The sequence below is a fragment of the Equus przewalskii genome, chromosome 4 (assembly GCF_037783145.1).
Source record: "Equus przewalskii isolate Varuska chromosome 4, EquPr2, whole genome shotgun sequence".
Taxonomy (NCBI): Eukaryota; Metazoa; Chordata; class Mammalia; order Perissodactyla; family Equidae; genus Equus; species Equus przewalskii.
The window spans coordinates 5,985,993-6,010,000 of record NC_091834.1 but is presented as its reverse complement, the minus strand read 5'-3'; the positions used below and the strand labels follow the sequence as shown (position 1 = coordinate 6,010,000).

Here is a 24,008-nt window from a genome sequence, read left to right as displayed (position 1 = left end):
TTTTTCAAACCGTGTCCTTCCAGAGCGTAGTAGGATTTACTGAGAAATTGGATTGAGTTCTCCCTGACGCACCTGCCTGCAGAGTGGAGGAATGCAAAGGAAAAGCTTATGCTTCCCCAGCTGTACCTGCTGAAACGGGGCTGACAGCAGGGCTTACGGCTCTTAATGAGTCACCCTTTGAAAGGCGTTGGGAGTGTCCGAACAGCAGGCTGGGGACTGGGGCTAAAGCTCAGCTGGGCCACCCCTGTCCCTGAAGCCCACTCCCAGGGAGGAGAGAGAGATTTGCTGCAGAACCCCTGCCCTGTAGATTGGTTTCCTGCAGGTGGGAAGGCCACCATCCCTGCTGTGGGCAGCTCTCAGGAGAACAGTGTTGTTTTTCCAGTGGTCACGAGGCCTTGATACCCACTTGGGTCTCAAGAATGCAATTCGTCAGATGGCCAGCCCCGAGCTGGGGTTTAGGGTGTGACCACAGCACACAAAGGGGGTTTTCTCCTGAGCCAAGCCACGAGGACTAACACACCGGAACATCCCTAGCATCCTATTTTAGGTAAGTCTTCAGAAACCAGGCTTTAACTGGCCCTAAACCATCCAAGGACCTAAATATAGTGCCCTGGGCCGTGTTCCAGACTTGGGTTCCAGCACAGAACCTTATTATGGATCACAACCCGTGGTGTGCTAGAATACCAGCTCTCGGAACAAATTTTAAGGCCTCAATCTATAGTGTTCGCCAATTTCCGAGGTGTGAATACTCCCAACGTGGTGAATTTCAGATGACAGATGTAAAGCCTCTAAATGTGGAGTTGGGAAGAGAGGCGCACGCTTGCCTTTGGTGGGCAGTTCAAGTTGGCTCCAGCTCACCACTGAACTGAGTCTCCGACTCGCACATCCAGAGAGCCTACAAGTAGAGGTTCCTAAGAGGGACATGCTGACCGCACACCAGAGGCTCCCGCAGTGGCACCCCTACGTGGACAGAACACTCTTCCCCCTTGGCCAACAGATTCTCTTAACCAGCAAGAGGTGCCGCGTCGCCAGACTAACACAGCGATGTGCCAGCAGGTGTTGAATGAGCAGGTGTCTCCATGTTTGTCACTGCCAGGATAGGACAGTGATGGGGCAATTTTAGAGGTTATCGCATCTCTTGGGGGAGCTTTTTAAAGTCATCCACCTGGACTCCACCCCAGAGAATCTCACCCCTTCGATCTGGGATGGGGGCCGGACGTCTGCATTTGGCCCCCAAATTGCAGGTCGTGTTCATGCTTTGAGAAACCCTCGTTTGCTGCTTACTCACCCTGTGGCGTCCGTGGCTGAAAGTTCAACGTCTGGTGGCTTTTCGTATAGTAATTTCACCCTCAACGCTCTCTGTTTGGCTCCACTGAAACACGACTATTTTTTTAAAGTCCTGCCATGCGAAATTTCGTTCCGAATCAGAATAACAGCTCACGTTTGTTGAGAGCTTGCCAAGCGCCAGACATCGGACGTGTGCTCCCCCATCTCATCCTGACAACTCCCCGTTATTACCCTCCCCATCTTATAGAGGAGGGAACTGAGGCCCAGAGAGATTTCCCAAGGAAGTGGTGCTGGGGTTCAGGTCCAGGCCGTCTGACTTGGAACCTGCATCCGGAGCGTGATGCCGAGCCGCCTCTGTGAAACTGTCCTGCCCTGAGGCCTGGGCTTTTGACTTAGCTGGTTCCAGCGAAAGTGTGGTTCAACTTCGCGGACATTTAAATAAGTGCTGTAAGATGCTGGTGCCAGCATAAGCGATCTCTCTTCATCCTCGCAGCAACCTCATGGGGACGGTATGGCTCCTATTTTCCAGAAGAAGAAAGGCAACCCAGAGAGGTTCTGTGGCTCGCCCACTGTCACACAGCCAGCTAGCAACATGGCGGGAACTTGTTGCTCATCCCAGTACCCCATCGTTCAGTCTCCTGGACAATGACGGAGAAAGGGCTGGTTGTCTCTGCGGGAATCCAAGAAGGCTGCCTGGAGGAGGTTGCACTAAAGCTGGCCTAAGGATGTTGGACTTCAGAGTGTGGAGGGAGGGTGAAGAAGGGGCGGTGGTGGAGGCTGAACCTGGGAGCCAGGGAAGGGCCAGATCGTGAAGCTCACTCAGAGTCTCGCTTTTCTCCTCGGGCACAGAACTAGCTTCATGCTTGACTTGTGCTTGAAGACTCTGATTTTTTCCTCCAGCTGGTCGATCCTGTTTTCCATTGCATTAAAACGGCTTTCTGTAATCCTCGCTGTGGGGGATTTTCCTTCCTGGCCCTCTGTGCTCAGAGGCTGCCGGCTTTACTCACCAGCCCGTCAGAGTGGTTGCCAGGTGTGTGTGGCTGGTTGGAGGAGCCTGGAGATGGTGAGTTCCTCAGGCGCTTCTTCTTGTTTTCTTGGAGCAAAGGTACATTTCTGTCTTCCACAAGCAGCAGTGCAATGACAGGCCCCGCTGGAGCGGCTCTGACTCCCCTGTAAGCACCCCGACCCTAGGGGAATGCCTGAGGCTATCTGTCAGCGATTCCTGCAGTCTGCTGTCCCACTGGCCTGAGCACTTTGGACAATGGATCCCGGGGACATCAGGCAGTTCTTGCCACTGCCCTCTGGCTATGCCAAGTGGACGCATCTCATGACAGAGCCAAATGGCACATTTACCTCTGAGCTCTGGCAGCGCCGTTGGGGTGATCACTGTAACCGTGAAGAGCACATGTGGGCTCCACAGCCTTGACAAATGGCCCTCTGAAAAAAAAATGTTGCAGTCGCTTTGCCGGTTATGGATAAACCACAGCCAGAGCCAGCTCTGGCCTTGCTTTGTGCTCAGAGCCACCGACACGTGCCACACGATCCAGGGGTCTCTTGCTCTAGACCTCTGAAAGGGAATCAGCTCACCCTTGCCGTGGGACTCATCGCGACCGCCAGGCTCTGGCCCGTTGTTCCTGAGGGATCCTGAGCGTGTCCGCCTGCTTCACCCCTGAATCCGCAAGCTGAGCACTGATGGAGCCCACAGCTGCCAGGGGTGGGATGTCTGAAACGATGGGGCGCTTTCTGGAGAGGGCTTTGTCTTCCCCCTCTGGTCTCCACCACATGCCCTGGAGGGCTTTAGTACAGTAACCTGATAGCTGACACCTACCACGGTCCAGTCTCATGAAGGCCTCTTTCTGTGCCTTCAAAAATGTCACATTTCCTGCATTCACGAGGCACTGCTGGAGGGCCTCCTCGTGGACTCTGCGTTCAGGGTGGTCCAGCAACCTGTCATCCCGGAAGTCTCCCAGACTGCCGTGTTGGGACTGGGGGAGCATCTCTGTGGTAGGCGCAGCCTGGCCCCTCCAGCCCATTTCTGAATTAAAATCTCTAAGTGGTGATGGACGGCCTGGTGAGAAGTGCATCTTTCATCATTGTCCTGGTCTTAGCAGTGCTGCAGAAGCCCTCAGTATGGCATGGGTTTGACTCCACACACAGCGGGGGTACCCCAGCCCCAGCCTGTTCCTTTGCCCCGGGCTCTCTATCTTGTTTCCATCAACATAGAATGAAAGCCTCTCAGCGTGTGAATCTCAAGAAGCAAGATGGCGGACATCAAGTTCTTCAGTGCGCCTCAGAGCAGCCGTTTTTTAAGCCTAAAGTCTATGCAATGTTCAGAGAGAAGGCTGAATTCGGTTGCCTACAAGGAGAACTTCAATTCAGTCTTCTGCTTAGCCCCTGCTGCGTGATTGGAACTGTGCTAGGGGTGGGAAGACGAAGCAACGCGTGAGGCTTGGTCCGTGTTCTCCTGTAGTTTAGAACGCAGCCTTGAAAACCAATGGATATTTTTTGCTGATGTCTAGGTTTCATTTTTTCTTTTTATTTTCTTCTTTTTTTAATTTTTATTTTTTTAAAGCCATTTCTCACTCTCGTCACCCAAAAATGTAGCATTTGTTGTAGCAATAAAACAGGCCGAGACTGAGTTAGGTCCACCTCAGGACTACAGTGCTCGAATAATATAATGCTTCCTGTGAAAGAGAGAGAGATGATAGAGATGGATAGAAAGATAGATAGGAAGAGGTGGAGATGATAGATAGAGAGATAGTGAAGCTGGGCACCTGAGGGTTGCTGTAGACACTCAAACAGAACACGGTTGCCTTTTGACCTTGTTATAAGTCTTGTCAATTTACTGTTTTCTTGTGTAACTGGAGGGATGACAGGAGTCTCAAGGATTTGTGAGTTTGTTTTGCAGAAGAAAGAGAATGCCTTCAAGGAGGTTGCAATCACCAGATGGCCAGTCCCCAGCAGCCCAGGGGCTTATTGGGAGTGACTCCTTTGTTTCCCCAGAGCTCCTCTTGCCAAGCCCCTTAGCTCCATAAAACTCCTCTGCTTGTGAAGGCGGATTTGAGGGAACCCATGCTCCCACCTTCTCATTTTGGCCAATTCGAATAAACCTTTCTCCATCTCCAAGCACTGGTGTCTCAGTGTTTGGCTTGCTGTGCATCGGGCACAGGAACTTGAGATTAAGAAGTCTGTCATCAATAGGATAGATAGAGACGAGAGAGATAGAAGAGAGAGAGATTAGATAGATAGACAAGGTAGATAGATGAGACAGAGGTGGATGATAGCTAGATTAAGATAAGATAGCCAGCCCTCACTAACTCCCCTTAAGAGTAAACCACTCCAATTTTGTGCTCTATTTACCTTTTCCAGGGGTTTCCTTTGTAACACGGATGTGGCATCCTCCCCCTCCTCCCCTCTTCCTGGTCCGTTCTTCTCCTGACACACTCCCTGTGGGATCAGTCATCATAATTAAGAGCCAGAAGGAATTAGTTGGTCCATTCTCCAGTCTCAGATTGCCACAACGAGAAAGTGGGCTGTCCTATGTGAAAAGACACTGCAGGAGATGTTTCCATTGATTGCCCCTTGACCCATTTAAGTTGTTCTTAATAGCACTTTTCTGTTCAATCTGAAAATTCTCTTTGAGCATAACCTATCTTGTAAGGAAAAGGGTCATATGTGGGTCCCCAAGCTCACTGCCCTCTCCCCTGAAGATCCCTCTTAGGTAGGGAGTGGAAAGAGGGAAGGCACCACAGACTGGGCAGGAGACCCACTCTGGACCCAAGAGATGTCCCAGGACAAAGGTAGGGGGAGTCACCCCAGAATCCACCGGAAACTGGCCTCACAAAGAAAAGCTCTTAAATTTCTCTGACCGGGGAGGCTCAGGGTGGGAAAAGCTTATTTCAAACAAAGAAGCAAAGCAAGGCCTACTGAAGAAGAACTGAGAAAAAATGCCCAGGGGCCCTATCAATGTTGTGAAAATAAATATTATCTCAACTATAAGCCTCAAGTTGAAAATAATGAGGGCATAAAGATTTAAGCAAACATTGAAACGTTTAAAGGACCCAAGTGGGAGGACCAGAGAGGGCAGGGAGCTGGTAATGACCTGGGACCACTCCGCATCATTCCTAGGCCCCTCTCCTTATCTGCTCTTTAAATGCCACTAGGCATGAAGGCCGGAAGAGTGGATGAGAATTTCCCCAGCAGGTTGATGCTTCTTTTCTCTCTCTGATTAGTCCTGGTGAACTATACAATTTTAACCTTCAGGCCCTTGATTAAATATGCTGGACCCATCCTTGTCTTCTACACAGAACTCTTCCCTAGCTGTGCCCGGGGCACGGGCCGACTTGGTGAGGGGGAAGTGGGGCTGTCCTTCCTGTCCGTGCAGCTGATCTCTAAGCCCGAGCAACACTTGCTGTAAGAATAGCTTTAGCCAGGATACCTTATCAGGACTCAGCGCCCTGCCAAAGTGGTCACATGCTCCTCGTCTGTCCTGAGGGCCAGAGGTGGGGATGTCAGGCTGGAAGCCACCAGCTGACCTGGCTGGAGTGATGGACCAGGATGCTTGTGACTGAACAGGGAGGAGCTGAGGGTCCCTGCAGTGGCATGAGAGAGTCAGGGCCAGGTTTGTATCCCCGGGAACATTCTTAGGGACAAATTGTTGGCATTGTTGCCTAGGCCAGGCAGAGGCAAAAGGGAGGCTTTGCAAAATGATTCTCTTGGCTCCCAGGGTCGTCGCTGCCCAGCCAGCCAGTCAGGTCCTCTGACAGGTTGGGCTCCGAAGGCCCAGTGTGCTGGGGGCTGAGCCTGGCTGCTGTGCTGGGCCAGTGTCGGACAGGACAGAGCTGAAGCGGGAAGGGGTGGGAGACATCTAAGTCTTCCAGGCCCTGGATCACTCACTGTCTTGATGCACAGGACATCTTGCAGCCCCAGGGTGAGGAAGGAGAAGATGGGACCAGAGGGAGCATCCAGAAAACACTCCTAACGCCACCCAAACCCTGGCTCTGAGGGGGCCGTCGCTGGGGGTGGGGCAGGATCAGCAGGTTTGCCAGAGGAGGAAGGACCCAACCATCGTGAGCTTGGCCCCGTAGGGATAGGAATTAACCACTTCTGCTCCACTGGCACGCCTGGAGCCTGCCTCCCTCTTAGGTTCCCTCACGTGTCTTTGAGGAGCTCAAAGAATGAACAAAGAGACATCGTTACTGACCTCGTAAGCTTGGATAGCAACATAGATATGAGGGCAATTTGTTATCATTTTCACAACCTCCCCCTTTGAGAGAAAAGGAAATGAAGGGGCATGGAAAGTAACTCAACTTCCTGGGAACTTCAGCCTAGTTACCTTACTAACAGTTATTACGCAGCTGCCGTGTGCCAGGCCGGTTGGCTGTGGAGACATAAACGGCAATAAATCTTGATGCCCAGCTTCAAGAGGATCCCACTGTGGTGCGAGCGGCGTAAACCACTCTCCAGGATAGGTAGCATTGGGAGAACTGAGGGCGCGGGGAGGGAGTGGCGGGGAGGGGGAGAGAGGGAGGGAGGGAGGGGAGGAGGTGGGAGGCTGGTTCTGCCTGGGCTCTGTTCTCCTCTGGGAAGCAAAGAAGGTTCCCCTCAAAGAAGGCTTCCCAGAGGAGGGGACGGGTAAACTGGAGAGACAGGGAGAAGACCATAGATAGTAAAGCATTCTACCTTTTACATCCTTACTTACTGTGCACCAGCCCCTTCACAAATATGTCCTTGAGTTAACTCTGGGCTGTGGTCACCTCCTGCGTCCGGCCGTGTACCATCTCTCTTCCTTCGTTGTGCTGCAGGATAGGAGTTCTGCTGGGGCTGAGTGGAAGCCGGAGAAGAAGCTGGTGGGAGGGGCCTGCCTGAGGCCTCAGGGAGCACCCCAGGGTCCCAGTACAGCCCCCCTTGCCTCAGTCCACCGTGAGGGCGTGACTGCCAAGCCCTCTCCTGAGGAAGGAGGTATTAGGCTCTCTGGTGTGGCCAGGTTGGCTGGTTGGGGTTGTGGCTTGGTTGGGCTGGGGATCAGGAGGGAATGGTTCATGCAGCATAATGGGGAGCTTCTACCTGCTACGGGGCCTACCTCCTGGCTCCATCCTTGCACGAGGGTGCCTTCCGCTGGCCAGACCAAGGGGAGGCATGTGGCCTTGGTAAAGCTCCTCTCCCACCCACCCTCCCTCGAGGATGCTGGAGAGCTCACCTCGCTTGCTTTTCTAGTCCTCGTGTTTCAGTTTCCGTTTCCAGATTTCGTTGTTTCCGAAGCTCTCACAGTCAGGCCCTGGGTTTGCAGAGATCTGAAAAAATGGAAAGTGACCGCATTTTTTTGCGTTTTCCTAGAGGGGAGCTCAATGTTCTGCTGGGGCAGTGGGGATATCGGGTGTGAGGTTGTTGCTTTGAAAACCCCCAGTTGTTGTGTTCCCTGAATTTAAGGAGGTTTTGGAGCTGGGGAACAAATAGAATCACACAGTCGGAGCAAAGGAGAAACGTTTCTTATATCCCCTCAAGCTTTGCATTTGACATAAGTGATTAGAATGCAGCTGAAAACTCCACCAGCAGAGAGAGGAGACAGGTTAATGAAGACTGTAGCAGGAGCGTATCAAGACTGATGGGGAAAGGCAGGCTCTTGGGATAGCCTCACCGGGTGTGAGAGATGCTCCTCCTGAGGTGGCCGCATTCTTGCAGGTGCCCTCTGTGTCCAGGTGGGGATGTGCTTAGGGGAAGCCGTGTGTGTCCTTGAACCGCGCTGACTGTCTTTCCCCATCGTCTCCCCCGTGTGAGTTGATGTAAGTGGAGGCCCACAGATCAAAACCAGGGCCAGCCACCAGCTCATCTGTCTCATAGTTTTTCGAGGAAGTCCAGTGGCATCTGGAGCTCTAGCCATCATCACAGCATTGTCACATCCTCAGGTCCCACTCACGTCTGTGTGTCCAGTCACCACCCCCTACAGGCAGAGGCAGCGCTCACGGCTACCTTCCTAGAAAGGGCTTGTGTGTTGAAATTCCATAAATACAATCTCAGTTTTTTTCCATTCCAATATTTTCTTAGCGTCAGTTAAGAAGGGGAGCATAATTTTTAAGTTGTATGAAATTGTCATTCTACTAGAGTATTGTGGGGTATGCTACCTTGACGTTTTTCTAATTCCTAGAGCAGCTGGGGTGGTTTCGTAGCCCTGGAGAATACTTTTGGGGAAACCTAAGGCCATTTTCTGGGGCTTTATTTATTGTTTGCAGACACTAAAATTCGAAGTTGTCCGTTTTGCTGTCTTCCTTTGCCTGCGGTCGGAGCTGTTCCACTGCCTTAGAAGCAAGTCTGCTGCTCGCAGCTTCTCCAGGCAGCTGGGCTTTGCTCAGCGTTCCCACTTGCAGAAGGAAGGAATCAAGCCTCACTCGCTCGTTCTTAAGTTTTTCATCCTTTGAGCTCTCACCAGTTGTTGCTTCCTGATGTCAAAGTCTCAGGCTTTGGAAGGTGTCCAGGGGCGAACTCAAAAGCACACTGCCTCTGGTTTGATCCTGAATCCACAAAACCAGCTGTCTTCCCTTCTTAGAAACAAGGGCTGTGCAAGTCATGAATTGGAAGTGTCACCCTGCCTTTTCCTTAACTGCAGCCATTTTCAGAAAGTGAATGCGGGATATAAACTAGAGTTTCTGCACAGGCAGGACTTTGCTTATCAAAAGTGTTCCCCTCTGAAGGCTGTTTGTCTTGAATAAGGCGCTGCGCCCATTCTACCAGTTTCTTTTACAATATTGACTTAGGAAACAGTTAAGCAGCGACACCAGGAACTCAGCGTTGTTATTTTACTTTCGTGGAAACCATTCTCTTGTCCTAAACCTTGTCTCTCCATCCATCACAGCTGGGCTCCACGCCCTCCGTCCCTCCTGTGCCATCTGGGAGAGGAGAGGAGCAGAGGGGCGGGAGGGAGGGGGCGTTCAGGCGAGGTGGCGCTGTGAGAGCCAGACGAAGGCCCTGCTGGAAGCATTAGTGCCGTCAGGAAGCAGGCCGAGGATGCCAGACGAAGTGGATGACGTGAATGAGGTTGACAATGGGCTCTGCCACCACTGGGCGTTGTACCAGAGGCTGAGTCAGAGAAGTGGACTACCATCTGCTTCCAGTAGGGGTACTGAGCACAGCCTGCATGATAAATTTGGGCGCAGCATTAGTTCAATGCTGTGAGCCTAATCTTTGAATAATCTCCATGAGTAACACTTGACGAGTAAGCATGAAGCTGACAGACATTGGAAAGACCTCCAGTAACTTCGTTCTCTCCTCCCACTCCCCCTACTCTCTCCCTCCTTCTCGCCACCAGACCCTGGACAAGCTGTAGCCTTTATGCACAAGTGCTTGGGTTAATCGTACCGTAACCATAACTTTATATTGCTATAGTTTCCTCCCGAGTTCACAAAAGCCTTTCTCCATCCCAGGGTGGCAGATAATGAAGATAATTTTCTTCATTTTTACAACTAGGGAAATTGACCCAGGGAAGGGTGATGCCAGAGTGGGTGCTAGTCAGCCGTGTGCTGGTAAAACTTTTAACAACCAGCTCTCCACGGGGAGCCGCCCTGGTTTGTAGTGAATGCTGGATCCCCCCCACGGCTGATTCAAGCCACGAAAGTGCCTCACTGAGTGCTGGGTCAGGAAGGGACACTGTCAGCTCTAGTGAGCTGGTCCAGCAGGCTCCAGTGTATAGCTGGCACTCGGGATGTGGTTCAAGGCTTCTGCCTCCCAGGTGACCACCGAGGCCCAGCTCAGACCTCCGTAAATCCCCAGTCAGCTCTGCCCCTGACTCACTGGATTGCCTTGAAGACTGTTTTTCAAACTTTGAGTTGTGACCCATTGAAGGGTCCTGAAATTAATTTAGAACAGACGTAGAACAGAATAGTAGAGAATATATCAGAGTGTAACATACACGTTCCAAGGATAGATGATAGAGGGTTAGATGGATGGGTGAATGGATGGATGGATATGTGTATAGTAGATTGGGGTCAAAAACAGAAAAATACTGGCCTAGAAGCAAGTATACCTCTATTTCCCCCAAGGGAGCTTGCTCCCTCCGTGCCTATGGCCGGGCCAGGAGGATGACTAAGGTTGCCTCTGTGGTAATGCCATGGTGGTGCTGGCACCCTATAGTTGATCCATTTGCAGGGGCAAAATGGGCCAAAAAGACAGGTTTGGCTTTGTCTGTTTGGGAGGTGGTTGACCACTGTGTTTGAAAGTGGGCAAAGTCTCATCATCTTTGTGCACGTTTTCTCAGGAACCAACCACAGCCTAGAGAGAGAGGCCTCCCGGTGGCTCTCAGCCCTCATCTGTTCACACACATGTGCCAGTGTGCACATGTACACACAGGAAATGGTGCAGGTCGGAGGGACCCCCAGGCTTCGCAGGATGGTCGTGGGGGAGAGTCAAAGAATGTGTTTCCTGGAGCAAGGACTCTCCCACTGGAGAGAGAAGTAGTTCATTTTGAAAAATAAGGGAGATGACCTTGCTTAAAGCTTTCTCCACACTCCCTCCCAAATGCCTGGTGGAAGAAAATACAAGGCCAGGCAGCTTTTGCGAGCCTCCACAGCAACCCCATGAGGCAGGAACTGCTGGCCCCACTTCATAGATGAGGAAACTGATGCCCAGAAAGTTTGGGCCTTCCCTGAGTTCGCACAGCAATGAGCACTGTGCTCGAAACTCCTCCTCTGACCCCCGACCTGTGCTCAGGCGAGCAGCCCCCATGGACCCTTGCGACAGCCCTTAGTCATCCGGGCAACCCTTCCAAACTGGTTTCTTCATCTGCAAAATGGGATCTTGCTCTGTTATGAAAGAAGCAGCCTTTGGCTACGGAGGGAACATTGGCTTTAAAGGCAGTGTCCTGGAATCTCATCCGGCTTTACCAGGCACTGTCGTGGAATCTCAAGCAAATTACTTTACCTTGGTTTCGTTGCCTGGAAAGTGAAGATGATGGCAACTCCGTAGGTTAATCATGAGGATTAACTAAGATGATGATATCATGGAACAAAGTCCAGAAGGATATGTATTCACACGTCAACAGTGGTCATAGCTACAAGGCATTGTTACAAGCGGTTTCACTTTTCCCTTTTTTCCCATCCTTATTGGGTGGTGCACTGCTAAATGATTAACAACTGGGCTCTCCAAAAGAAAAGACCTGATTTGTAGCGCTTGCCCATTTGCGTGGTATAAACACTCCCGGGATGTCTGATTTCAAGCTACCCCCGTGCGATCTCTGCACAGGGAGCTGGGAAGACACACGCACAGGTGGCTCTTGCACGCTGCTACAAGCCCCCTTCAACACACCCCTGTTTTTGCTGGTAACTGCACACTGAATGTTTTAGTTGAGTGGCAAATTGAGAGAAAGAGAATTAATTCACAGACTACCTGGCATGGTGCCCCACGGAATAGTTTTCAATTCTCCCCATCTTTCCTCCTTCCTCCCTGAGCAGACGGTGCACTGACCGTGGTCGCCCGACCACGTGTCGTGCTGGTCTTGCGAGAGTCCAGGCGCCCTTAGCTTGCTCCCCATCTGCTGGCTCTCAGAACCTGGGCAGCCTGTGGAGGAGATTCCAAGGTCAGACCACCAAGGAATGATCAAGCAGGCAAGCTGGTCCTCTCACTTTCTGCAGGAGACACGCACAGCGGCCACGTGCAAGGTTGCAGCCGCGCTGGAGGAAACCAAGACAAGGACAGTGGGGTGAAGGGCCTGGACCAGAAAACCCCCCAGGTGGCCAGTCTCTGGCTAGCCTAACCCTTTCCTTCAACTCTCGACTTAAGAGGTGGGGCTGGGGGCGAGGCAGGCTCTTACAGATTCCTGAAGGAATGCGGAAGAAGTGGGACATCCAGCCGAGTCCTGACAGGCCTCTGACAGGTCATCAGGCTGGCACAACGCAGCTGCAGAGCCACATGGCCCACACTCTGCCTTCCCAGCTCCCAGCAAACAGTGCAGTTTCTGGCACAGAGTAGGTGCTCAAGAAATTTTAGTTGCTGCTTGTTTTTTTCAATTTTTTTTTTTTTGTTTAATGAATTGCTTTCCTTCCTTTATAGCTTGATCTGTTGCAAAAAGGATGTGAGGCAGCTCCATAAACGCTCGTGGAATAAATAAATGTCTTAGCCCTCGCCGGCTCCTGGTTTCACATGTTCCTAGATAGAAAAATGTGACTAAATCTAAACGGGAGGCAAAGTGTTCGTGAAGGTGCCAGTGACTTCTTTTTAATTTCCTCTGGCTTTTCTGTATTTTTCAGATGTATCTTTAAAGAACCTGGGTCACTTCTGTTATTGAAAATAAGGATATATGTTATAAAAGTAAATAAAAAATAGAACAGGAGTGGTGTGAGCAGTTGAGGACTGAGACGCTGCCCAAGGGTCTGGAACTCGGTGGGTGGGCCCAGCCTGGGCCTCCTGACTGGTCAAGACTCCTGTCACAGCCCCCTCTCCCCGACCTCACCCCCCCACCCACCCCCCACCCACCAGGTGCTGACTAATAATGCTCCCCTCCGGTGACAAGGCTTAGTCAGAAGTGGAAATAGAGGCGAGTCCTAGAGAGGGGAAATAACAGGCCACACCCGGGGCCACCGACACATAAAAAATGCACTGGGCCTGTGTGACCGCCCTGCCCCGTCACCCACTGTGGGGACAGCAACAGCGGGGTCCTCAGGCCCCTGGCACGTGAGCCCGTGGGGGAGAAGTGGACCCACCCTTCCATCACAGGCCTCCTCCAGGGGGTCTCTGCTGCTGGCCGGCTGACAGCAGGCATGCCCTGAGGGGAGGGCACAGAGCCTTTGCTGGGGTATAGATGAGCCGTTCTCACAGCAAGAGGAACTGTGCTCTTCCCTGTGGCCCCGCCCTGCAGCTGGGGAAGCGTCCTGGGTTTGCTGGGTTTCATTAAGGACACAGGCTGACTCTAGAAAATGAGGGTGAAGGGGGTGGGGAGAGGAAGTTGAGGAGGTGTCGACAGAAAGCATTTTCCTGCATATTGTGTCTCTTGGTTCCTCCATCACCCCGTCAGTGGTCATGAGCACCCAGCTCTCAGAGCCCAGGGGACTCTAGAGCTCAGAAGAGGCGGCCGAGGTGCCCCCCGGGACCTGCCTCCATCCTCTGGTGCACAAGGAGCTGTGACCACGGGGTCCTCAGCACTGCCCTTTTTTTTTTCCTCCAGCAGCTCTTAGAGATGTAATTCACATATCACACAAGTCACCCACACAATTCACAGTTCAGCGGTTTGTAGTATATTCACAGCGTTGTGCAACCATCTCCACTCTCAATCTTAGAACGTTTTTATTACCCCAAAAAGAAACCCTGCACCTTTTAGCAGTCACCCCCCAGTTCCCTCCAGCCCCACAGCCCAAGGCCAGCACTCATCTACTTTCTGCCTCTGTAGCTTTGCCTGTTCTGGGACTTTCATGCAAATGGATTCAGACACGGAGTGGGCTTTTGTGTCTGGCTCCTTCGCTTAGCATCATGTTTTCAAGGTTCACCCATGTTGTGGCGGGTATCGACACTTCATTCCTTTTCGTGGGTAAATAGTGTTCCATTGCCTGGTTGTACCACATTTTGTTTATCCATTCAGTGGTTAATGGATATCTGGGTTGTTTCCACTTTGGGGCTATTGTGAATACTAATGCTATGAACATGTGTGTACAACGTTTTGGGTAGACATACACGTTCATATCTCTTAGCTATGGGCCACATAACTGGTCTTTCAGCAGCGTATATCTGATCATGTCACTTCTTTGCTTAAAAACCTTCAGTAGCTTCCCAATGTTCTTAACATCAGGGTCACAATGCTTACCTTAGGCCACAAGGCTTTTGTCTTCCGGGCTTTCCCCTTGTTCTTCTGTTCCAGTCAGAGGCTCCTCCCACATACAGAAGCTCCTTCCTTGGCTGACCTGGAACTTTCCTCTCCCTCCCCTGACTCTCTGTTTATCTAACCCCAACTCATCCTGAGGTCTCAGCTGAAATGCCCCCTCCTCAGGGCAGCCACTTCAATACCTCAGACAGGTGAGGTCCACACGCTCTCAGGGGACCCTCCGTCTCCTCCTCAGTGCTTACCACAGTGACAACGAATGACGACTTGTATGGTTACCTGCTTGGCGTTTCTTTCTTCTGCCCCGCTGAGTTCCAGGAGAGCAGGGCCCTGGTTCTCATCCAGCAGTTACCTCGGCACAGGTCCTGGCACCCCTGGGCACTTGGTAACTGTTTGCCAAGTGAAGAATGGATCAGGCTGGCAGCAGATGAGCCACTTGTCTGCACACTTCCTCGACCTGGCATGTCCCTCTGGTGTTGGGGAAACCCAGGCAGACGCCTCCTCTCTCCCCAGGCCTCCTCGCCCCTCACTCACCTGGGCGACCTCAGCTTAAGTGGAAATGGGTTTGGGAGAGTTCCCGCCATCGTAAAATAGCTAGAACCTCACTGGGTCACAGCTCACACTGGGGCTGCCTCTCAGGACGGGCGGTCCCCATGGCACGAGACCCAGGGCAGCCCCCAGCCCCACTGCCTGCACCCACAGCGGGAGCAGCCCGTCTGCAGGGTGGGCTGAGGAGGGAGTCCCCGAGGCAGTCTCATCTCTGGGTGCTGGGGAGCTGCGTGCGTTAGGACAAACCACCTTCCCTCCAGGAAAGATGATTACCTTCCCACCTGTCCTCGAGGAAATTCCAAGAAGAGACGGCACCCCTTCTGAGACCTGCTTGCTTTTTCAAAGACACCTGTTTTCGTTTCCCCCGCAGATATGCACTTGTTTGGCCATTACCCGGCGCACGACGACTTCTATCTCGTGGTGTGCAGTGCCTGTCACCAGGTCGTCAAGCCGCAGGTGTTCCAGTCGCACTGCGGTAAGTGGACTCCTGCACACGTTTGCGGCCGCCACTCCGGGGACGGCCACCTCCCCCTTAGCTCCCGGGCGGGGCTGGCCCTGTGTGTGTCTTAGCCTGAGGCTGTGGGTGAATTCTTCCTGGGGCTCTGCCTCTGCTCCCCGGGGAACTCTGTAGGAGCTGGAGTGCTTCTGCCAAATGCTCGGTCCTGTCAGAATAGACGAGAGAAAACCTACGACTTGGTTAGATGGATGGAACTAGAGTGAAACCATTGCCCAACCTTTTGGTGGCCTCCACAGGTGACAAAGGGGAGGGAGAGCGATGGCCTGAGGATTCGCTCCCGCAGCCTGGCATTCGTCCCCCTGAAAGAGAGGGCCAGACGAGGTCTCCCTGGATTTACACAGAGGAGGGCCAGGGACCGAGGGCAGCCCAGCGTGGAGTCAGCAAGGTGCTGCCTCCAGCAAATGCCTGTAGTCAAGCCTTGGCTTCAGCTTCTCTTTTTCCAGGAATCATCCTCATTAATAAAGGCCAGATGTGTTTGGGAACTCGCTTTCCCTCTGTATCTGGACTTCCTTGGTGCAGTAAATTCCCTTTAGCTGCTCAACAGCAGACCCTGGGCTCCCCTTCAATGTAGACGCCACGGACATAAACAGATAGAGGCCACGTGGCCGCTCCCTCGGGCACGAATAAGCAGCTGCTGACCTCCCACAGGCAGTGACTTAACCTCTCTGGATGGAAGTCTCCTTATCTTGAAATGGGGTCTTGGACCAGACGATCTCCAAAGCTGTAATAAGCCATGAGCTCTAGAACAGCATTTCCCAATCTTTCTATTTAAGCCATCCTCCCTTTGGATGAACAGAGAATCCGAATGCCCTTCGTTCTGTTAAATTTCAAAGCACATTAAATATTGTGCCTAGAAAAAATCAAAGCAATTATAATACCGAATAGGCTTTTACACGTTTACACGTTTCCTCTTTCTCACGCTCAGCATTGCTGATCCCCCCACCCCTTCAGTTGTCACTATTCTGTAAGAACTAAGCATAAAGTAAAGGGAGTTGAGCTGATCTAGGCTCTTGGTTAGATGTATTTGGGACTATAGAGTAGTTTATGTGTATCCTAACATCATTTGTGACCATGTAGATATGTATATGATATAAACTGTGTCTGTGTACAGACTGTAGGTGTGTTTTGTGTCTATAATCAGTAGGAAGAGAATTCAGGCTTCAGGGGCACTTCCGTGACTTTCTCACCCGCACCGGCAGAGCGGCCCCTAGAAAGTGCTAGACAAAGGGCTCTGTGCAGGGGCCAGCCCCCTGCCCCTCCCTGCAGCCAGCTCTGTGACCTTGGGCTGCTCGCTCACTGTCTCCAGACTTTGGTCTCCTCATCTCTTCCACGAGGAGTGACTGCTGTGAGCGCTTCTGGCTGTAGCATTTTTGTTTCCGGCAGAGGGAGAGGAAAGGAGCGGGGCGTGTTCTGGCGCGAGCTGACCTTCCTGCTCAGCGCTCTGCAGCAAATGACCCTCCCTTCCGCCGGGAAGAGAGAAAAGGTCAGACCTCTCCAGAGGGAACTGTCGGGCGGTGAGGGTGCGACCAGCTGAGATGACAGGTGGGGGCATCAAAAACAGAGCAGTGCCGAGAAGATCCCACACAGCTAGTCGGTCAGTGAACAGCCGTGGGAGCTCCATGGTCGGTTGCTTCTGTCTTATGAAGATGGGGGGGGCTCAGTCCCCCAGAATGGGATCGTCACTCATTCATTCCCAGGGATGTGCTGCTGCTCTGGGCACTGGGGTAGAGCAGCGAACGAGACAGAGGAAAATCCCCTAAGCCATCCAAACCTTTCCTGGGAACTTAATTCACTGGCAGAGTCTTTGATGGAAGGAACCTGAAAGGGACCCCGGGCCCCAGAGTGCCCTGCAGAATCCTGCCCCACGCAGGGTCCCATCTGGCCAGCCAAGGGCTTGGCTCTGCTGGCACCGGTGCCTCCTTCTGTCCTAGGCCTTTTGCTGCAAGAGCCGAGCGGCGCTTAGGGACAGAGCTGAGGGTTTTGTGGCCACCTGCTCTGGGCAATGGCAGTAAATTACTTTGGGGGTTTGGGGTTACTGACCTCAAAGCCCAGACTCTGTTGAGCATCTTGCTGAACCAGCTGACAAGCAGGGATGCGGACGCGGCCATGACTCAGCAGACGGAGGCACCAGAACCTCACTCATCTTTTGGTGTGTGTCTCATCGATTCACGGCCCATGTTTCCCGAGGCCGGGAGAATGCAGGCAGAGCTGGAAGCACAATGACTCCTCGGGGACAGCAGATCCATGATGTCTCTCTTCCTGCCCTGTTCCCTCCTAGGACTGGCCTTGCTGTTTTCAGCAAGTCAGTAAGAGCACTGTGCGCTGAGTGCCAGGCCCCGTGCTGCATGCTCTCCCTGCCTTTGAGCACGCGACCTTCTCCATAGCCCTGGGAAGTCAGTGCCAATAGGATGCTCGTTTTGAACTTGAGCAAGCTGAGGCTCAGGGGTGCCTCGCCCAACGTCTCCAGGCGAGGCAGGGGAGAGCCTGATTCTGAATGCAGGCAGTGTCACTCCAGACGGGGAGGTGATGCTGCTTGCTGACATCGCCCTCGTCCCTTGCTGCCTCTGATGGATTGCTCGCCCTCCCTGGCCTGCCCCCCACTCCAAGACCTGACCCGTCCACTTGCCAGGTGGCAGATGGTCGTGTGCATGGGCTTCACACTCGATTTGGTTAGCAGCAGAGCTTTTTTTCTGGAATCTTATGTAGAACCCCAATCTATAACTATATATGCAAAGCAGAGCCTCTGAGGTTGAACTTGGGACGGGGGCTTGAGCCTGGAGCGCCCCTGACCTCCCAGCCCGCAGGGGCTCCGTAGCAGCATGTGAAGTTTGTCATAGTGGAGAGAACATGGGCTTTGGAGGCAGACAAGGCAATTCAGATGACCGCCCCGTTAACTGCGTGACCTTGGGTGGGGGACCTCCCGTCTCCCCACCTTGTCTGTAAAATGAGTACTCTGCCTGCCTCTTGGGGTCGCTGGTGCAAAATGCCTGGCAGGAGACCCCTTCCTGCAGACAGGCCCAGAGCATGGGTTCATTTCGTCCCCGCTTCTCCCCACAGCATCTTTCCCTATTGCCCCCAGCTGGACACACTTCATCCCCTCTTACTGTCCAAAGAACTCGGTGGAGCAGTGACAGGGACACTGTCCGGGGGCCAGCACTCCTGGGGCCGAATCCCAGCTTGGCCTGTGCCCAGCCTGAGACGCTGGACTTGTCACCTTTTAAATGACAGGGGCCTGGGCTATGTGTTCTCTTGGAAACTGGCTCATTGTCAGCGCCTGTGGTTCGGCTCCTGGATTTGGAGCATCATGGCCTATACAGAGACATGGGTGTGTGACAGATTTGAGATCTCAGTGTCCTGGTTAAGTTAAACTGAAAAACGTATGTGTGTGTGTATTGAGGCAGTTGGTTCTGGTGACTTTGGAGGCTGGTGGTAATGTGAAAAGTTGAAAGCCATAGTGGAAAAATCATGAATTTTGAAGTCAAAGAGACCCAGGCTACAATCTTGACTAACATTTGCTAGCTGTGTGACCTTGGGCTAATGACATGACCTTTCTGAGTCTCATTTTCCTCTAAAATGAAGGTGATGCTTCCTGCCTTGCAGAGTGACTGTGCCGAACAGAGAGAAAGTAGTTTCCTGGCACACGGCGAGGAAATAAAGAAAGCGTAGCTATTACTGTCAATAAAGTGTGGCCATTTTTTATTAAGTTGAATGTTTCTTATGAAAAATGGGAAAACCAATTCAGTCAAGTGCTTCCTGTCTTCGTTGCTTGCCCCGTCTCGGGGGATGTGCATGCTGAGGTCAGCCTGCAGGCCGGCCTGTGATTCATCTCGCCTTCCCACACTCTCAGAGGCAGGAGTTGTCGGCCTGGAGATGATTACGTTGCCAGGAGTCCTGAGGCTCTAGCTTCATAAATACGGTTTCCATTCACAGTAGGCCCCAACGTCGGCTCCTTTGCAGGTGCCACGAAGCTCCCAGGATCTCTCTGGGGTCCCTGCCAGGGTCCATCAGCCTTGGCCGCCTGGCCGAAGAGGGGTCATGTGAAGTCCCCGTCCCAGGACTGGCAACGTTCCTGTTGCTCCTGACTTTGTGCACCAAGCTGGTAAAAAGCAGACATGGCCACTGCTCAGGAGACCTTCTGCTTGTCTGGGAGTGCAGGCTCTCTGGGAGCCACCTTCTGTGCCGCCCTACCCATGCTGGCTCCCTTGGTCTGTTTCATAAGTCTGTGCAAGGGCCATTTAGATGCTTTTTTTTTTTGCTGAGGAAGATTTGCTCTGAGCTAACATCTGTTGCCAATCTTCTTTTTTTTCCTGAGGAAGATTAGCCCTGAGCTAACATCCATGCCAATCTTTCTCTATTTTGTATGTGGGATGCCACCACAGCATGGCTGATGAGTGGTGTAGGTCCACCCCCAGGACCCGAACCTGCGAGCCTGGGCCACCAAAGCAGAGCATGCAAATTCAACCACAACACCACGTGGCAGGCCCCCCCCCCCACCCCCGTTAGATGCTTTTTAAACCTCGAGCCAGGAGATGTGGCATCTTGAGGGATTGGTTTGTTCCCAAAGTTCCTTAGTGAGCTGATGAGGTTATTTAGGAATATTCGCAGAAAGGGAGAAACAGAAACCAAAAGCGTCGCCGTGGGGGGCCTGATCCTGCTCAGCAGGCTTCCCGGTCCCTCACAGCCATCTGGTCCGCTTAGCTGTGGCTTGATGCGCTGACATGATGTGAGGGGTTGGGAATAAGCTCTCTGGGGTCAGTCTGCTTTGATTCAAGTTCCAGCTCTACCACTTATTAGCTGTGTGGCCTTAGGCAGGTTACTTTGTCTCTCTGTGCTTCATTTTCCTTATTCTTAAAATGGGGATAGTATTTATCTAAGGTGGTTATGATGATTAGAGGAACTCGCATATGGAAAGTGCTTAGTAAAGTAGTGGAACAAAGTTTGCTTAAAAAAAAATTTAAGCTATCATTGACCAAGCAATAAGCTACAGAGATTTATAGTGAGATCTTGTCCAAAGTGTTTTCACTTACGACCACTGCAGAGTGGGAGGGTGCTGTTTGTGGTTCTTCCTCATGTGTCGGTGCTGTGGTGGGTCCCAGCCTCAGCCCAGAGAGGGTGCTGTGGCCGTTTCTTCCCCCCAAACTCCTCTGTGTGTGTAGCGTGTGCATGGGCGCATGCATGCATGTGTGTGCATGCATGTGTGTGTGTAAGGAGGTCCTGTCTGTGTGCACAGGCACGTAAGTGAGCTCAAAACAAGGAGGTGCCAGTGCCTACAATGGAAAAAATGTTGTTATTCACGTTTAGTAGTTGCATATTTTTAATCAATTTGGAATATTGTAATTAACGAGAAAAGTAATAGGCACATCCAAGTTGTAGTTTTATAATTGGGCTGAACGTTTATGAAGTTGTATGATTCACCCAAATGAAAGGAGTATGAGTTTTTCCGTCCTTATCTCGTAACATAGTGACATAATGAACCCTGTAAGGCGGGGTTTCTCAGCAGCAACACTAGTCACATTTGGGGCTGGATAATTCTATTATGCTGGCGTCCTGTGCGTCGTGGGATATCGAACAGCTTCCCTGGCCTCTAGCCACTGGTTGCCCATAGCAGCCCCCCGCCCACAGGTGAGACAGCCAAAACCATCCCCAGGCATTGCCCCAAAATCACCCCCAGATGAAAACCACTGTCATAAAATATAACACCCCCACTTGTCATATCATATTCTGTGCCCTTCTGTATTTACATTTTTCTCCAAATTAAAATGTGTGTGTGTGCACGTGCACACTCAGCCCAGAAATAACTTGGTGGAATCACATGGCCGCATGCAGAAAGTTCACTATTTTGGTTTCCATAGAGCTGGTCATCAGGATGCCTACCCCATCCCAATCATACGCAAAGCTTGGAACAAGCTATCCTGCAGAAGTCCCTAAGTTACAGTCCTTCCCACCTCAGAATCAAAAAAGAATAAAAGGCCGAAAAATAACACATCCGTGTACACAGAGCTTTCACAATGTTTCAGCCACATTCGGTGCCCGCCCTCCAAGCAGAGAACCAGGCAGCCCCACACCCCATCCATCACACAGAGATAATCCTTGGATGTCACTGCCACTTAAAAAAAAAACGTATTAGAACCAAAGAAACTGGATGTCATTTAACAGACAAGAGAGGATTAATTTTTTTTCCTCTCTCTCAGAGAGGGCTTTTTGATTCGCTTTCCTGATTATATTTTTGAATGCCCTTCAAGTTGCTGTTTTGCATGTTGAGATGGCGATGCAGTAGAATTTAATGAACTGTGAGCCAAAGCGGAGAGGCTGAGCCGCGGAATAATTGAGTGACACGACGCACTCCTGGAGGCTGGCACCTCCATTCCTTCTCAGCACATCCAAATGCTGGCACTGGTTGGGGACGGAGAGCGGCATAGCCCAGCCGTGCTACCCATGGGAGCCTCATTAATGAGGTTTCAGGGCTTCCTGCAATTGTTCTTTTTATTTTCTCGATCTCCGGGTGACCTCTAGTTGAGGGGGAAACAAACCCTTTGTGCTTCTGAGCCCATGTCAGTGCCCCCTGGGCTTCCCGGCTGTCATCGCCGGCTAATTATCCTGCGGGACTTCCTCTCTGAAGGTGTCGATTGCCACATCGTGGGGCTGGGGTTTTTGGGTCAACTAAGTTGGATTTGTTTGTTGAGATTAAATTTCTGTTGTTACTGTTAGTTGTCTTTTAGGAGACTAGGCTATTTACACCAGAGAAGTATAAAATAAAAGAAATTGGTCTCATCCAACATATTCTTTGTCAAGTCTGACAGTATGAATTAGTAAGACTTGGCAAGAGCGTGTGGATTGTGTGTCAACTTTATTTTGTAGTAGGATTGTTTTTTAACTTTAATTTGATGAATGGATCCAGATCCCAAATTAACTCCTGGAATAATACTTCTTTGGGACTCCTTATGATCAGAAGCAATGTCTACTGTTGTTTCTTCTTCTTTCATCGTTCCATCGTCCCTGGTAACGTGCGGGTCGTGTGATAGAGCCCAAGGAAGTCTCTATAATAGATCCTAAGGCGAACCTTAAGGAAAGGAAGGATGGACTGAGTAACAAATAGACCTTAAGTCAAGCATCACAACTGAGAGAATCTACAAGGAAGGAAGACGTTTTGCTCCACTTCAAATTTTTATATTTTGAACTTGCTACCGCTCGGATTAGAGTTAATGCTAGCTAGGACATGGCAGGTTGACCTGGTCCCAAACCCTGGCTTTTCTTTTCACTTTGCTGATGGAAGAGAAAAATAGCAATAACAAGAAAGCTAATACACTTATTGAGCACTTATGTGTGCTTAGCTTTTTTGGTATTGTTTAATCCTATCGCCACCCTAAGGTGCTGTGGTCGTATTATCCCCATCTTACACCCAAGGAAAGGGAAACTTAGAGGATTTAAGAAATTTGCTCAAGATCTGGCTGAGGCAAGTGGCAGAACCAGGATTCCAACCTGTGGCTGGCTCCAGATCCCTTTAATCACAATGCTGGTCAAATGTTTTGGATCTTGAACTCCCTGTGGCATTGTAACTAAATTTTTATAAAGAAGATCGCTTTTGTCCCCTGTAGGATGCTGGAGGCTAAATGACAGGTGCCTGGGGAAGCTGGGCTCCCTGTCTCTTTCTCATCTTTCTAACCCATGCCCCTGATCTTGTCTGCTTGCTGGCATAGCTGAAGAAGTTGGGCACGATTTTGAAGGAAGGAGGGAGGGACGAATAACTCTGTTATAGTGACTGTGTTTAGAGCGTTAGCCACTGTATTTGGAGTAGACCTTTAAATATCAAAAAGTAAAAAGAAGGAAGCTTGTAGAAGAGGTGGAGTGGGCCCCACCATCAGTTCTGCCTGTAGTTTTCTTGTTTATGTCCCACAAATGAGCAGCTCCATGAGACCCACAAATAGTAGGTGATTTCTTCTAAATTCAATGAAATTCCCTTTTTTGCATGTTTCTGGGAATTAAATAGAGATGTTATAAATAAACAAATAGCAGAGGTAATGTTCAGCTCAAATTTGGAGATAGATTAATGGGAACTTCATAACCTCAAGATTATTGAATTCAGGGCCAGCTCAGTGACCGAGTGGTTAAGTTTGCACGCTCCGGTTTGGCAGCCCGGGGTTTTGCTGGTTCGGATCCTGGGCGCAGACCTAGCACTGCTCATTAGGCCCTGCTGAGGCAGCATCCCCCACAGCAGAACCAGAAGGACCCACAACTAGAAGATGTAACTATGTACTGGGGGATTTTGGGGAGAAGAAGAAAAGAAAAAGAAAAAGATTGGCAACAGACGTTAGCTCAGGGCCAATCTTTAAGAAAAAAAAAATTATTGAATTCATCTTTAATTTTAAAAGATTTATAATCTCATCAAAGCCTAATTCCTGAAGGCTGAATCTCTTGGATTACCTTCTTCAGAGTCACATAACTTTGATTCATTCATTTATCTGAAAAATATTTATTGAACACCTACTGTGTGCCAAGCCTTGTTCTAGTGCTACAGATACGGTGGTGAATGAGACAGAGGAGGGTGTATGGCTTCCTTGAAGCCTACGCTCTGGTAGGTTAAATGACATAAACAAAGATGCCATCAAGCCTTAGGAAGAGCCAGCACGAGAGTGTCCCGGCAGAAAGCACAGCAAGTGCACAGCAGGCGAGGTGCGTTTGAGGGCCTCAAGGAGGTGCGTGGGACCAGATCTGGACTCTGGCTGGGCCAGAGTCTGGAGTTTGGGTTTTATTCTGGGAGTCGTGAGAAGACGGGGAGGGTGTTGAGTGAAGGAAAGATAGACTCTGGTTTATGTTTTCAGAGCATCCCTCTGGCTGTTTGCAGCCTGGGAGACCTCATAG

General features: G+C 51.1%; 1 protein-coding gene across 2 annotated transcripts in view; it reads left to right on the top strand.

Annotated features, from left to right (window-relative positions):
• ATXN7L1 (ataxin 7 like 1) overlaps nt 1–24,008 on the top strand; it is a 221,921-nt gene that overhangs the window by 68,237 nt on the left and 129,676 nt on the right. For both annotated transcript variants that reach the window (XM_070617140.1, XM_070617148.1), the window contains exon 5: nt 15,003–15,107. In XM_070617140.1, coding sequence (XP_070473241.1) covers nt 15,003–15,107 — 105 coding nt within the window. The remainder of the gene's footprint in view (nt 1–15,002; nt 15,108–24,008) is intronic.